A 16,214-nucleotide genomic window follows, 5' to 3' on the forward strand; every position below is an offset into this window, starting at 1 on the left:
ATGTATATTTTGTATATATATGAAACAAAATTATAATTAGTTGTTTGACAGAAAGACTAGGTAACTCAGTCTCTAAATCACACGTGGTACTGCTACGAATTTGGTGCAGTCATTATACAGTGTTACAGACCAAGAGAGTGGATGAACCGGTAGCAAAAAAAATCGTGTCATATAAAGCGAACTTCAGTATATTCAGAAATCTGGCATAATTACCATGTTTTGCAAAAGCCAGTGCTCTCCAATTTATATAATACAAATGACAAGTAAATAAGTGATATTTATGCAAATAACTACTTTTAGAATATTTTGTATAATTCAGCCCAGAGAATTCCTTCATTCTCATGAACATAAATCCATGTCATTTGCAGAAAACATTTCTATCCTAGTGAAAAAATGTAATTAAAACTTATATTGACTATCCTGAGGAATTAGGAAGCTCTGAAAGATTTTCTAAATTGTTGAAAATTTGGAAATGTTCAGCAGAATATATCATCCTCTGTTGTATTTTCATTTGACATTGATAAAGCAGATATTCTGTTATGTTCAGTTACTACAAACATACCAGTCTGAGGCAGGACAGGCTAGGATCTGCTACAATAACAAATTACCCCAAAGCTTCAATGGCTTAGAGCAACAAAGGCTTATTTCTGTTCCCCAAGGATACATTTCTATTGTAAATTGGCAGGAAGTTCTTCATAATACTTTAGAATTCAGAAATGCTTTTCCTAATGCCTCAGAGCTTTAGGATGATTGGGTAGCAACTATTTCCAATATTGCTAGTTACCATGTTAAAACAAAGGTGAAGGGGGAATGCTAGAGGGTCTTACGCCAGGAATTAGATGCTGGCCCCTGGGTGACATGTCACTTTCATTCATTACTCAATAGGCAGAACTAGTCACATGGCTTCATGCAACCACAAGAGGGCCAGAAAGTTCAGTCCCACCATGTGACCAGAAGTCAGACAGCCAAAAACATTTGGGAGCAGCATTTTTGACAACCATAATATCATTCCCTGAAACTTAAAAATAAGTGTTGGTTTATTCCATTGTACAGAACATAGAATACTAAAAATAATTTGTCATGTTACTCCAAAATCATATGTGTAATTTTAAAATATCAGATAATAGGTGGGCATGGTCTTCATAAATGGAAATGTACTGTACAAATTTCACAGTGTACATTTGTAGATACATATGTCAAATAATTAGGAATGGCATATAATTCTTTCCCAAAGTCTGACTTGAATCATGATTCTTTTCTTTCATCATGCCTTTCTCCTATTTTTGGTTAAGTCATAGATAATGTCTAGCATACTTACCATACCTTACACTTAATTTTTACACTATTATGTAAAACATTAACTACATTTGAAAAGTTCCAAGTGATTTTGCAAAATTCCAGTGCTACTCAGGTCTAAAGTCACTTTCATGTTTTGGACATGGTTTTCTCATATGTATAAGAAGAAATGGAAAAATTTTAACTTGTCATGTTGCCATTATTAGTTATACTTCATGATCAAAAATAAGCATTCATTTAAACACTTTTTTTTTTTTTAATGCTGCCTACTTAGGTAGGCATTAGGGCACAGCTCATTTTTTGTATATATGTTATTTTAATACCTTCAGTATTGTTCATTTACTTCCTCCTGTTTTATTCTTTAAATACAAAGTTTAAAGTGCAAACCCATAGCTCCTAAAGAAATATATAGTTTACTGATTAGTCAGCATAGTTGGATATATCCAGGGACTATCTATCTAAGAAGTAGAGTCCTTTCAAAAAAGTTCCCAGGGAAGGTATAGAAGACAAAAATTTTCTGCTTATTATTAGTACTCAGCCAGATTTTTCTGCAATTGTAGTTAACCCCTTTGGTAAACTTTAATGAAAATTATAATGCATGTATTTGGGGTATTTGAGGTGTAATTTAAAGGAATACCTAGCAGCATTTGCTTGCATAAAAAGGGCCTTGCCGGCAACTTCACTTACTCATGCTTTCACACTTTTTCAAGAAATGTTTTTTTTTTTTTGCTGTCATGTTTGCAATGCTAAATAAGTCTTTTCTCAATAATGGTAAATATGTTTTTTAAAACTGAATGGCTCCTCTTCTCCCCTCCCTTTTTTTTTTTATTTGTCTGACAGCGCTTCCCAACAGAGGACCATCTGATGATTCATAGGCACAAACATGAAATGACTTTGAAGTTTCCTTCAATAAAAACAGACAATATGTTATCAGGTAAGGAGCCATCAGGAAAAGAAGCTTTGGGTGATAAGATCCGTTCCATGCAAAGGTACTTGTTCTTCTTTTGGTAGGCGAGTCCCACTGGTAAATTGTGCACCTTGAAAATACACGTTTCTAAGGTATAGCAGAAATATAATCAGGTAATATTCACCCAAGTGATTGAAGAGCGGCAACTTCTCATTTTCTAGAATGTGAAATATTTATTACTATGCAACTTGGCTCTATATAAGTTGTTTTAAAAATCACATACCTGGTTGGGCACTATGGCTCACACCTGTAATCCCAGCAGTTTGGGAGGCTGAGGTGGGTGGATCACTTGAGGTCAGGAGTTCGAGTGAGACCAGCCTGGTCAACATGGTGAAACCCCACCTCTACAAAAAATACAAAAATTAGCCGGGCATGGTGGGATGCACCTGTAATCCCAGCTACTCGGGAGGCTGAGGCACGAGAATCGCTTGAACCCGGGAGGTGGAGGTTGCAGCGAGCCGAGATCATGCCACTGCACTCCAGCCTGGGTGACACAGCAAGACTCCATCTCAAAAAAAAAAAAAAAATTACATACCTGTAATCACATTCAAGCAACAAATGTTAATTGGGCATCTATGCACACTGCACTGTTCTGTGAGCCATGGGAAATGCAAAGATTGATATGCTTCTTGTCCTCAAGGATATCACAATATAGCATGCATGTGAAAACTTAGCTAAAATAAAGGATCATCCATGACATATATCAAATGAGTATTTTAAGGAAAAGGTGCTATGCAACTTTGGTAGAATGAGCTCTCTTTTTGGATTGAGATGGTCAGTGAAGGTGTCCTTAGGAAACAATACCTGCCTCGTATGTGGGAGATTAAATGAGAGAATGTATGGAAATGGCAAGTGCTCAGCAAATGTGAGCAGAAATAAATAATACCAATAATCCATCAGCTAATTGTGATTTCTTTTAATTTTGAGAGTAGTACAGTAAATTAGAAAAAGTGCAGGGACAGAAGTGAGGAACCTGAGCTCTATTCTGGGCTTTGCCTCACCTGGCCATGACCTTGAGCTACTTATTGAACCTCTTTGGGCTTCAGTTTCTTTTCCCAAAAAATGGGAATGATTGTATCTGCCAAGCCTGTTTCACAGGCTTATTATGGAGATTCAATGAAAGAATGTAAGGAAAAGTGTTGCATAAATCCTAGCAGGATAATCAAATAGTTTCCTGTTACTCTTCTTAGGCTAGAAATTTTCACCTTAGCCCTTCTCTCCTTAGCACACCTATGGATATGTTTTAAACGTATTAGAAGAGAAATAAACTGTACTGCCAGGCCTGGCTTGTATAATTTAGTGTTTCTATGTTACTTTAATTTTAAAAGTGCTTTGTTATTACAGTTTTAAAATCTTTTAAAAAATTTTATTTTAAGTTCTGGGAAACATGTGCAGGACATCACTATTATCAATAATCCTCTATGAGTTTTGTCAGACAGGTTATTATAACCCATTGTTGCGGACAGAGGAGAAAGGGCACAGGTGATGGAGCTTCTGTCCCAGGCTCAGAACACAGGGAAAAGATGAGGGCCCTTGATCCTGCAGTCCTAACCCACTGACCTGCACATGGCTACTGCATAATCAGACTTTGCCACTTTATAGACACGGTCAAATTCTCCCAGTACCCCCAGTGTCAGAGCCATCCACACATCCAGTGACTTGTTGATAGTGCCAATGTGCTCTGGCTTGGAAGACTCTGAGTTCAAAGGCAGCCTCTGCCCTTCTCTTCACCCACCACTCGCCACCTCTCAGCCTCTGTTCATTGTTGTTTTTCTATGAGCTTGCTCTTTGAAAATTGTTTGTTCTTTCTTTAAGTCTACAAACAGAGATGGAGAAACTCAAATTCATAAGAATTATAACAGTCTAGAAGGATTAGGAAGGATGGCCTATTCTTTTGTTTTGTATCCTTTATGTTCTGTAGAGTCCCTGTAGTATAACTTAATGGTTCATCAGTGAGCATAGATACACAAGTAGCAAGCTTGTAGACTCTGCAATTCCCAATATTTAAATTCAAAAGTTCTCCCTTTATTTTTCCCAAATTGGATCCCTCAAATAGATTGCCTGGTGGTAAAGGAGTGGGAGGTGAGTTTAGGGAATGATGATTATGTAGAGAGATTACTACTATAGTGTAAGTACCAGAGCAGTCTTTCAGGCAGGCTGCCAGGATGGTCCTCTAAGGAGCCCCATCTGAAGGTCTGAGAAATAGCAGCTGAAGATGTGTGAACACTGAAATGAAGCATTCTTCTACATAGTGCCTAAAGCAGGTTTTTTTGGTTAATCTCTTGCAGCTTTGCAATTGTTCTTACCGGATCCTTATTAATTTGAGGCTGTTGCTGCCAATCACTGGCAGTGCCAGGTGGAAAATTATTTGGAGAAAAGTAACTCTCATTTTTATTATGTCAAATTTAGAATGAGAAAATGAAGCGAGAAATAAATATGAGGAAAAACAGCATGAGTAATATATTGACATATTTTCTTTTGCTTTCTCATGGTTTATGTTGAGGTTGGTGTGAGGCCATTTAATACTCCTAATGAAAAGAAGTGCTAAATTTTAAAACTTGCTACCCACTTTGCATGTTCTTAGTTTCATAGAATTTTCTTACTGGAAGGGAATGCAGAGCTATACAGTCTGGTTGAATTTCTTTGTACTTAGGGAACTCTATGTAATATACCAACATTGTCCATCTTGAATTATAATAGGCTATTGTGTTGGGCATTTTTACTTTGTTATTTTTTAATTTTTTGCCCAGGAAATCCTTCAATGTTTATTTTTCTCAAGCTTCATTTTCCATAATGCTAATTGTGGCATACTGGATTATGATTACACATATGACAAGATTTTACTTGACTGTTGCTTGATTTAAATTTGATTTATCAAAAGCTTCAGAGTATATGTTTATTAAAACTATGTTCATAGGCCAAATTAGTTTGTAATTGTATTTTGTCATACTGTCTATGATGAGTTTTAGTATCTTATGAGTTTGAGAATTAGTTCCTCTTTTATTTTATGTGTTTATGTGATATTAGAATACTTTTTTCTCTTAAAAGATTGCTAGAACTCACACTAAAGCCTTCTGGTCCTGGAAAAGAAACAAACATGCTCATTAAAATTTTATTTACCTTATCATATTTTGTGGCCTATTTTTTCAAGCAATATTCAATTACACATTTTATTTCAGATGAGTTGAGGCTTGTCATATTTTAAGAAGATAAAATATAATGGATATTTATATGACAAACCTCAGAATATCTGGTTAACCTTTATTTTGGAAAACTTTGGAAAATCACTTTATCCTTAATTAGTTGTAAATGTTGTAGTTGGGGAAGGCATTAATATGTCACAGATATACTCTAAGTTTCTAACAGGTTGAAAGATCAGAAATAATTTCACAGCTTTGTCATAAGGTCCATTTCATTTAGGCCAGGTAGAGTCACTCCTAAAAAGTGATTGTAAATGATTTTTGACATGCCACCAGGTAGGGTATTAAAAGTGACAGTCTCCGTGTTTTAGTAGAATAAGCCGTATCTTCTGGATAGACAGTAAACATAAACCCCTTATTCAAAGGGACAGAGTAGAGACACAAATGGAGACAATAGTGTTGGACTTGAGAGTAAAGACTTGCACAACCCTTCGCCTGGGTCCTCCCATCTTTATTTGGTCCACGTGATGCATTTCTAGAGTCCTAATGTGATGATGGATGTGAATTGTTCCCTTCAGCTGTTCTCATTGTGAAGAAGGATAATTTCATAGTAAGGGAAGTCGTGATGTAGAAGGTTTTTGAGTGCCAAGTTTGAAGTGGGAATGTGTAGAGGACAATGCACATCCACAGGCAGCTTTCAAAATTACCAGCTATTATGTTATGAAATGTTTGGTTTGAAAATCATGATCAAATTTCAGTATAGTGGTAAAGAGGGTGGTGTTTGAGTTTACTTCCCTGGTACTATGGGTAGGTACCTAGGAATTTCCAAATCTTTTCTTGTTAAATGTCCCCACCCTGAGTTCTTTATAGAGGTCCTGGGTTCTGTGCGGGGGCGGGGGCGGGGAAAGACCCAGAATGAGAATCAAAGTGCAATCTTATTTATAGCTGAACAAACAAATAATATTCCAAATGAGAATTCCTATTAAAACAAAAACTCAAATGGAGCACATGGCTTTTTCTCCATCTCCACTGTAAATCTTGATACCAGCAAGTTCAATCTTTACTGTGAAGAAAGATTGAGACAGCCCTCCAAGGTAGGGCTATGTGCGCACATGTGTCCTCTCATGTGCTCACACGTGTGTATGTGTGACCTAGAAGATGATAGACTGTGTTGCCTTCAGGGAGAGGGGAAGATAAAGTTCAAGAGTGTTGTGGATCTTTCCCACAAGGTAAAACCCAATTGACAGACATCTCAGGTGGGAAGCATAAGATAAGAAAGACACATGTAACTGTGTGTCTTTTGTTTTCTTTTGTTTTGAGATGGAGTTTCCCTCTTGTTGCCCAGGCTGGAGTGCAATGGCGCTATCTCAGCTCACTGCAACCTCCACCTCCTGGGTTCAAGTGATTTTCCTGCCTCAGCCTCCTGAGTAGCTGGGATTAGAGGCATCCACCACCACACCCGGCTAATTTTGCATTTTTAGTAGAAACGGGGTTTCTCGATGTTTGTTAGGCTGGTCTCGATCTCCCAACCTCAGGTGATCTGCCCTGCTTGGCCTCCAAAGTGCTGGGATTACAGGCGTGAGCCACAGCACCTGGCCAACCGTGTGTCTTTTAAATGCCTCGGTAGCCTACCCACTGACATCCTGGCCCAGTTAATGCTACAGGCAACTGGTCTGTGCTTGGAAGGAGGTTAGGGCAGGCACCAGTCAAGGCGTAGGAAGAGGGGCTGAAGTTGCCCTTCTACCGCCATGTGATTCGTTCATTCAGCAAACACTCATTGAGTGCCTACAATAAGTGTTAATTGCTGCATTGAACAAGACAGGTGAGGTCTCTTTTTTCATGAAACTTACTACTCAAGTGGGGTGCAGAGGAAGGGAGATAATAAATAACAGCAAAATCTCAGATAAGTAAATAAGTATCAGTTAGTGACAAGTGCTATGATGAAGATAAAACATGATTGTGATAGCAAGTGGCCAGCAGGAAAGGGGGTCAGGAAAGGCCTCTGGGTACTTTAGGCTCAGGGGTCCTTTCTCCCTGACCCCTGAATGTGGTGGGACTGGACGTGGGTAAGACCACAAGACCAAGTGTGGCACAGCTGACTACATCTTGAGCTGATACTGAAGAAAGGCAGGAAAGACTGGCTTCTTCATTCCATCTTCCTTCATTCCTCAGATTCTCAGGACCCACCATTTGATAGGGAGCATCTAACATAAATGACAGTATAGTCCTTCAGAACCCAACTGTGTCCTGGGATTAGGTCTAGAATCAGGGCCCAGCTCTAGCTCCAGGCTCTAAACCTAATTCTCACCATGGAGAAAGCAAGAAAATAATTCAGGGAAGTAAAACATTTGTTCCCAAGAGGCTAATCGTGATCCAATCACAGAACCCAAATCCACTGCTCATGGTTCTTTGCCACAAGAGTCTACTTAATAATCCCTGGCCATTTTAAGGGGGAAGCCAGAGGGAAGATGGCATATCTCACTCCAAATTCTTTTTAGAATGAGTTAGGATATTGTAAAAACTGAGTAAATAAATCACACACACACACACACACGCGACCCATACTTACCTCTTCTTCTTGACAATTTTATTGATAGTAAAGGTATATAGTAACTTCCCACTGTGTGAATTAATTGGATCTTTATGGAGCAGAGGGTGGGGGAGATGGCTTGCACCAGAGGGCAGCATGGTAATAATACTAGCTACCATTTATTGCCTTCCCTTATACCAGTCATTGAGCCCTGTGCTTTACATACATTAGGTCATTTAATCCTTACCACTTTTTTTTTTCATATGAGGAAACAAGATCAAAGGAATAAGTAGTTTGCTCAAAGTCCATATATGTCTGTAATTTTCTTACCATACACCTAGATGTGTGAGCTATACATACTAAGAACACATTTTGGTCTCAGTTGTATGTTTGGACATAAATCTCTGAACTACTTTTTCTTATATTATTGGTATCTCTTTAATAGTTATCCAATGGAGAAAATAATCAAAAGTTTTTAGGAGATTATTCTAACACATAAGCATTGCAAAGAACAAAGAGTTGTGGTTTAAAATCAGATTGTGTCATCCATTGTGACAAATAGAATGTAAGTGGTACTGGCATTTATAGGAGTTGTTCGTTTCTTGTCCATGTTCTTAGCTGGTCAGGCAAAATGGAATTTTGAATAATTCCCCTGAATCCTTTGGAGGTCTTGCTCTGTAGTATTCTTTTTTTATATGAAAAGCTTGCTTGCAGTCTTTGTTCTACCTGGAAACCATTCCCCTTTGACTAAGAGTACAGGAGAACTCAGGCAATCAGGGACTCAGTGGAAAGTTAAGCATTAGCTTCTGCTATTTAGGGCAATTTTTGATAATAAAATCACCTTGGGTCCCGTAGTTCACTCAGCCGGCAGACTTGATCTCTTGGTGTTAATAACCCTTCTTACTAGCTTAGTCTCAGTAAAGCAAATTGAAATTGTGGCTTGATTGCAGTTGGAACACTTGGGGTAGATCATGGTTGATCGTGAGTAGGTGTGGAATATATAATTGGTTACTTTAAATCTAAAATGGTGTATTTTAGAACTAGTTAAGCATGTGTTGTAAGAGACACCTTTGTCAGAGCATTGTCTAATGGACTTACAGGCACTTGCAAGAGCATCTAGTCCAACAGTTATCTATCTTGGCAATGAATGGATGCCAGCATGTGAGTCAAGAGTGTGAGAGAGTGTTCCATCTCCCGACTGACCTGGGTCACCCTGGCCAGGATGGTTTTTAAGCATTCCACATCTATTGCTTAAAAACCAGGTTTGCCTTGGTTTGTCCCATTGTAGCACTGCCTTTCAGGACAGATGCAGGGAAATAGTAACATCAGTGTTACTGAGAGACTCCTATTATATATTCACACTCAATAAAAGGCACATTTATTGCAAAGAAGTCTAAAGTTCCATGGAATTCTGTGAGTTGTTATTGATTATCGCTCTTACAAAGGATTATGTATATTAAAATTCATTTAATGTAAATTATCCTAAATTAGGACTCTATTAAAATTTAGATAGGGACTAAGTTGGAATATTTTAAAGAAAGCATTTACTGAAATATTTATGAGATAAATGTAACCAATAAAATAATATCAAAAGTACCTAAGAAAAATACCTTTTAGATAACTCTAACTCTTACTAAAATAGATATACTAATTCCAATATTTTCTCCATTGATTTGAATGGCCCTCTTGAGGAATTCCATTAGCCCACATTTTGTTTGGTTGAATCTGAGTCATGCAAATAATAAAATGCATTGCCTTTAAAGAATATCCTGTAATTAGACTGGCCGTTAATTAAAAATAACCTTTATTGTAACTAATGAGGCCTTTTATAGTATTACTAGCCACTATCAGTTTCATACCATATGATGTAACATTATTTTCACAGTCCTTTAGTAATACCATAGTTGAGAATATCAGACCAATAGGAAAGAACATTTTGCTTAGGAAGTTAATATTCTTTTCTGGTATATGATGGGGACCCTGCATTTTCATTTCTTTTCTTTTTTAAATTGGTGATTTGTCACTTTGACTTTTTTAACCATCGAGGAAAATGAAACAGAAAAACACATAATTCAAATGCAGCTCGGAAAGGGAGTGAGGTAGCAATCTATTATTAAATGTAGAGCAGACTAAACGCTTTTTAAGAGAAGAATCAGATTTCAGAATTTAGCATTTTTCTTGTCATTTAGTTTTATGTTGGAATAATTGCGCTTGCTGGGCTGAAGCTGTTGGTGCTAGGCAGACTATGAACTGATAGGAAGCACTGAGAGTCGCATATGCGTTTAGCTGTATGCTTGTCTGCCCAGCTGATAATGTGACTGATCAGGTCATTCCTAATTCATAAGGCCAAGTTTGTAGCACTCTGCTGGATCGATGCACAAGTAGTCTCAGCAAGGCAAGTATCCTGTACCTACCAATTTATAGAAGCAGTGATTCTATGATTTGGAAATTGTGTCATATAATTTGATTGGTAATTGATAATCCTAACAACTTTTGGTTCTTTTGAAATATTTTGGAATCATTCATATCACTCACCAATAGAACTGCATTGCAATCCTACTGACTCTCTGCTATCTTACAGGAACAGTTTTGCAATTAAAACACCTGAGAAAACATCACATAAGATAATGGAAATATTAGACTTCCCATATCAGTGGGAATTGAGTTTGCCAGTTTTTAATCTTCCTTTTATCCCTTTTGCTTCTTTGCTGGAGATTTAGAAGTTGAGGGCCATGATTCATAGAGAGGTAAAGAGAACAGTCATCCTAGCAGCCTCTCTCAGGCTCCTGAACTCCGAGATGAGGTCATGAGATGGTCCATGAAATTGAATTCAAGCTGGCATGTGAGAGCCCAAGCCCCAAGCAAAGTTGAGTGATGTTTTCTGTCTGCTCTTAAAAATATTATTCCCAGATACCAGTATACACCTACACACATGAACAAAGGAGGCTGCGGGAGGATGGCACAGGCATGGGATTGACACAGTCCAGCATCAGCAGTCTTTTCAGCCACGGAGAAATGAAAGCTCTGGGGCCAGGGGAGCCACAGACAACAAAGACAACTGCTTCCCTCCCACCCCCAGAGCAGAAGGACCAGAAAAAGGTCCCAGGGCTGTTACCAAATGTGATTTTCTGTGCTGTAGGATATAGTTAGAGAAAAGCAAAGTTGATATCCACATTTGGAATAGATAAGGCACACTGTCCCAAATTTTTAATTCATTTTCTTTTTGTGAGTGAGCTATTCTTTCCAGTTACAACAAGAACCAGAAAATCGGGCTTAACTTTTGTTTTAACATTTATAAGAATTAATACAAGGTCTCTTGTTATCTTTGATCTCACATGGTACCAGTTCCAAGTACGCCAGAAAATGTGCAGATGTTAAAAAAAGGGACAGCTAAATCTATCAACACGCGAATGCCTTGTCAGATAACCATTTCTGCTGAAATTAGACCTGAAGATGGTGGGCAATATCCATGGCCAAAAATTAAAATTCTTGCAAATCACACCTTCTTTAGAGCCAAGAGCAGGCACCAGTCGGCTCCAGCACCAGTGATTTCCAGATCCTGAATAATAATGGTGGATACTCTGTTGGTGGATAATATGAAATGTGTGCGCATTGAGTAGTGATAGGAGGCCCTTGGGGGGTTTACAGGAACTGGTTTCTATAAGAACTCAAAGCCAAGACGATTTTTTCAGGCCTTCCACCTTCCACTTACTGTTCTTTTAATGCTTCAACTACAGTGAGGACCATCTGAATGAGAGAAGGGAATAACTCCAATCTCAAACCAAACTAAAAACAAATAACTTTTGAGTTTGAGAGTTGAAAGTTTTTTTGTGTGTTATTGCTTTTGTAAATCTGAAGTGGTACTGCATAAACACCTGTGCGTTACCCTCTCCAGAGAGTTTGCAAATAGCACACCAGGTTCCCAGGAGACCCAAGCACCAGGGCAAATGGAAGAAGAAACTCTTACCCTCTTCTCTCACTGTCTCGCATATCCTTGGGGATTTCTTTGACAAGAAAGATTGGCACCAAAAGGAGTTTTAAAAAACCTCCTTTGCAACATTTGTCATATTTTGGTGTTTGGTTCCCTTGCTGAGTTGGTTTGCTGAAAAAAAGGAGTGCCTTTGCATGGAATCACTGCCTCTGTAAATTGGTAGGTACGGGATACTTGCCTTGCTGAGACTACTTGTGGATCGATCCAGCAGAGTGCTACAAACGTGGCCTTATGAATTAGGAATTACCCCATCAGTCACATTATCAGGCCTGGGGCAGGTCTCATGTTCTTCATGTGTAAAAGAGGAAAAATAATTTTTACATAATATGGTTGGTGTAAAAACTAATGAGATGCTGTATGCAAAGCACTTAGCATCATGCCTAACATGATGTAAGCACCCAATAAATGGAAGAATGAATAGATGCTCATGCACATGTGCACACACACACGCAGACACACGCACACATGCACACACACACACGTGCACACACATGCAAACACACGCACCCTTTTATTTTCACTCTCAGATCTTGTCTATACACCTTCTATTCAGAAAACTTCTTTATCTGTATAGCCAGCCCTTGCCTCTGACCTGTTAGTATCAAACTTCCAGCTGTTACTTTTGTTACCATTTCACTATCCTTTAAATAGTCACATATTTCTTTGGCCTATGAACAGTGACTTTTAAAGCTAACCCATTATGACGGTGATTTTAGGATTTATAGGATCATGCAACTTTAGAAATTTTTTTGAAAGATGAGGAATATGAAGTCCAGAGAATGTAGGTAAATTCCCCCATATTACAGTATTCTCAAATCTAGATTTCTGGGTTGTCAAAATTGTCTTCTGCATACACAACAGAGCCCTTTGGATCAGGGAGGGCAAAGCACATTTAGATAAAGAAGGGATTGTGTCTGAAGGTAAGAGAGGACTTTGTAGTGATAAGATGGTTGCAAATTGTGTGACCTTGTACAAGGAAGCTTGTTTCTTCATTTATAAAATAGTATCAACACTTGCTACCTCATAGAATCATGCGAGATCTAGATTCTAGACAATGTGGGTGAAAATGTTTGTAAATTGCAAAATCCTGCATAAAAAGTTTTTCTTCTATAAATACACAATAGTTATATGTATACATTAGGGACCTAGGTGTATATTTGTACATCTTAATAGATAAATTAGTTGCTAATAAAACAATTTTCATCAAAACCCACTCTTTCACACATCCCTTATCTGTAATGCCGAATTTATGAACAGCTGTGGTATGCTCTCTGTGAAATGCAAGGAGCTCAGCATCTTGGAGATCAGGTCAATAATGGGAAAAAATGCAGATGGAGATTTTGCTGCATGGAATCCAAGTCAGCCATTTGGGTGCTGAAAGTTCCTTGCCCATAGGGAATCAAGAGACATTGCCTCTAAAGGGCTGATTCGATGGGGGATATTACACCATTTTCTGCTTCACGGGTATCAAGATATTCTTTGAATCAGACAATTTACTGATTTACTGGGCTTAACTATTCTCTGTATGATTTAGAAAAGTAAATATATTTCTAGTTTCTTATAATATAGGAGTTTATAAAGAGAATGCAGGAATGGCAAATTTGTTTCAACTTGAGGGCACCTCTTCAGTTGACTGGTTAATGGCTCAGAGAACTATGCAGAGATTTTGGGAGTGTTAGATCAAGCTGGGAAAATGCCATAATCAATCTAGTAGAGTCTACTACAGGCTTAGGTGGGAATAATACATGTACACAGTGGAAATAGGATTGAGACCTTGATTATAATCCTGGTGTCTCCACTGTCTACCTGGGAGACCTTGAGCAAGACCGTTAATGACTCTGGGCCTCTGTTTTTCTGATTGGTAAAAATTTAGCATGGCTAGGCTTTCTTCCATGGTCCTTTTCTGGTTCTAATATCTCCTGTTTCTGAGAAAAGACAATTTACACAATTTTATTTGTCTCAACTCAAGTACATCTTCACCAAGGAAGATGATTGTACTCAATGATGAAGAAAGTGCAATTCTACTCTACTTACCTTCTATTTAATAGAATCTTGTGAGATCTAGATTCTCAAGAATTGTATGAAAATATTTTATAAACTGCAAATGCTGCATATATATTAAGCTATAAATAATGGCTTCAGATTCTTCAGTTTTAGAAGTAGAAAGCTCTGTAGAGTCAAAAATATGAAAGAAATTCTTTTCCTTTTAAAGAGCATTTGCAGAACATTCTCTCTTTTTTTTTGGCTATAGCAAAGGAAAATGAAATTAAAAATGACATTTTTAAAGGATGAAAGCTGAATGTGTTTGACTTGGAACCTTTTATCATCCCTCTATGATTTTCAGGACGAGAGATAGAATTATTAAGTTTACTTTCTCCATTAAGGAAAAGGAATTAACATGCTTGTTTGTTTCTTTTTGTTTACTATAAGAATCTGCAAAATCCTTTTCTTTCCAGCCCCTGAAGTCAGGCTTACCATTGGGTCAGATTTTTTTTGGCCTTATTTTAGCAAAATCATATTCTTTTTCAAGTTTACAATAAAGAAAGAAAAAGGGTCATTCCACATGTTTCATTGTGTATTCAAATGGTACAGACTTCAGGCAAGCGGAGAGTGAGATCTGAAGCTGTCTGGAGGGAGTTCGGTATGCCCTCACAGACTGCAGTCCTCTGTCTACTGTATTCCTGCTTCAGAATTTATGGTGCTATTTTCTTGCATATGGTCATGTTACTTCAAGGGTCAAGAGACTGTGGATGGCTAGTGGACATTTTAATTAAGGTAAGGGGAGGGGATTAGTGAATCTAGCTCATGCTTGCTACTGGCTTTTGAGAAAAAAGACCCATTTATTAGCTTTCTGACTCTGTTTTCAGATCAAACTCCAACCCCAACGAGATTCCTGAAGAACTGCGAAGAGGTGGGCCTCTTCAGCGAGCTTGACTGCTCCCTGGAGCATGAGTTCAGGAAGGCCCAGGAGGAGGAGAGCAGCAAGCGGGTAGGTTTGCCTGGATGGACGCCTTGAGAGGTGTCCTCCTAGAAACTTCCACGAGGAAACTAGGTGTCTCTGCACTGCAGATTGTGTTGATGTGGCCTTGAAGTATTTTAGCCATTTGTGAGTATTTGTCTAACGTTTTTAAAAAAATGATTATTCCTTGATTATGGCAGAATTCAAAGCTAGATAAATCATGTGAAAAATAGGTATCTGAAATACTAAATTCTAGCAGAAAAAAAAATTCAAAATCTTGAACCAAAGTCAAACTTACAGATTTTTTCTATTCCCCACCAGTTGTTTTACTTTGCTAAGTATTTAATAGCAAACCTTATGTGAGCAGTAAGTGCAGAAGAATAGAGTCAATGGGTGAAAGAACACGCGAGTAATCTTCATGGTAGAAGAGAGGATTTCATCAGACTTTGGCCCATGTTGTAACTGTCTGTTTTCGATAATCTCTCCAGTCATTCTGCACCAAAATCATAATTATTTCCTGGTCATATTACCTTGTCCTAGTATTGAACATCTGTTGTTGCTGAAACAAATAGGTTAAGTACAACTGTGAATCATTTGTTCTTAAAAATATAGGAAAATCACTTTATGAAACCCTTCAGAATATATTCGGTTTTTATGGGAATGTGCTGAAATTTAAAATCACTTTACAAGATTCATGAAAGGAGACGGTGGTCACAAGTCAATGTGATGAGGATGCTTTTTGGTATTTTGTTCATTGTTATTATACAGCATTATCCAATACCCACATTGTATTAAGAAACAAATTAGATACAGTCTGTGAACAGAAATTCAGAATGTGAAAGGTGATTGAAAGGAAAGACCAGTTAGGTAGTAATGAATTCTGAAGTCCAGCTGTTCCATCCGGAAAAGAAATTTTAAAAGGTTCTGATATTTCTCTAAGTGTTTCAAAATCCTTTTAGTCCTTGTCTATGTGAAATTATAATAATCCCCCCTCCACCAGATTTTTCCTGTCACATTCTCATGTCATAATAGTCAAGGGCTTGTATTTAGCCTGTACAGCTTCAGGAAAAACCATGAAAATAGGTGATGCTTACAAGAGGGGTATAAAATCTCAGTCAACTTATTTTATTTATTTATAATTCATTTGTCATGTATGCTTGACTGTCTCCTCCACTCCCCTCTCAAAGGATACAAAGGGCCTTTTTTCTTTTTTAAACAAGCACTTATACAGCAACTATTATTTGCCAGTCAAATAATAAAGTTCTGAGCACTTTAAAAAATTAATAAAATAAAAGACATGCATTCTATATTTTGTTGCAATAGAAATATAC

At 37.7% G+C, this 16,214-nt stretch overlaps 1 protein-coding gene across 2 annotated transcripts in view; it reads left to right on the forward strand.

Moving 5' to 3' along the window:
* Window positions 1-16,214, forward strand: part of CREB5 (cAMP responsive element binding protein 5) — a 415,368-nt gene that overhangs the window by 83,324 nt on the left and 315,830 nt on the right. For both annotated transcript variants that reach the window (XM_017881478.1, XM_017881477.1), the window contains exons 3-4: window positions 2,137-2,230; window positions 14,792-14,913. In XM_017881478.1, coding sequence (XP_017736967.1) covers window positions 2,137-2,230; window positions 14,792-14,913 — 216 coding nt within the window. The remainder of the gene's footprint in view (window positions 1-2,136; window positions 2,231-14,791; window positions 14,914-16,214) is intronic.

Source organism: Rhinopithecus bieti, unplaced genomic scaffold (genome assembly GCF_001698545.2).
Source record: "Rhinopithecus bieti isolate Rb0 unplaced genomic scaffold, ASM169854v2 scaffold_13014, whole genome shotgun sequence".
NCBI classification, from domain to species: domain Eukaryota; kingdom Metazoa; phylum Chordata; class Mammalia; order Primates; family Cercopithecidae; genus Rhinopithecus; species Rhinopithecus bieti.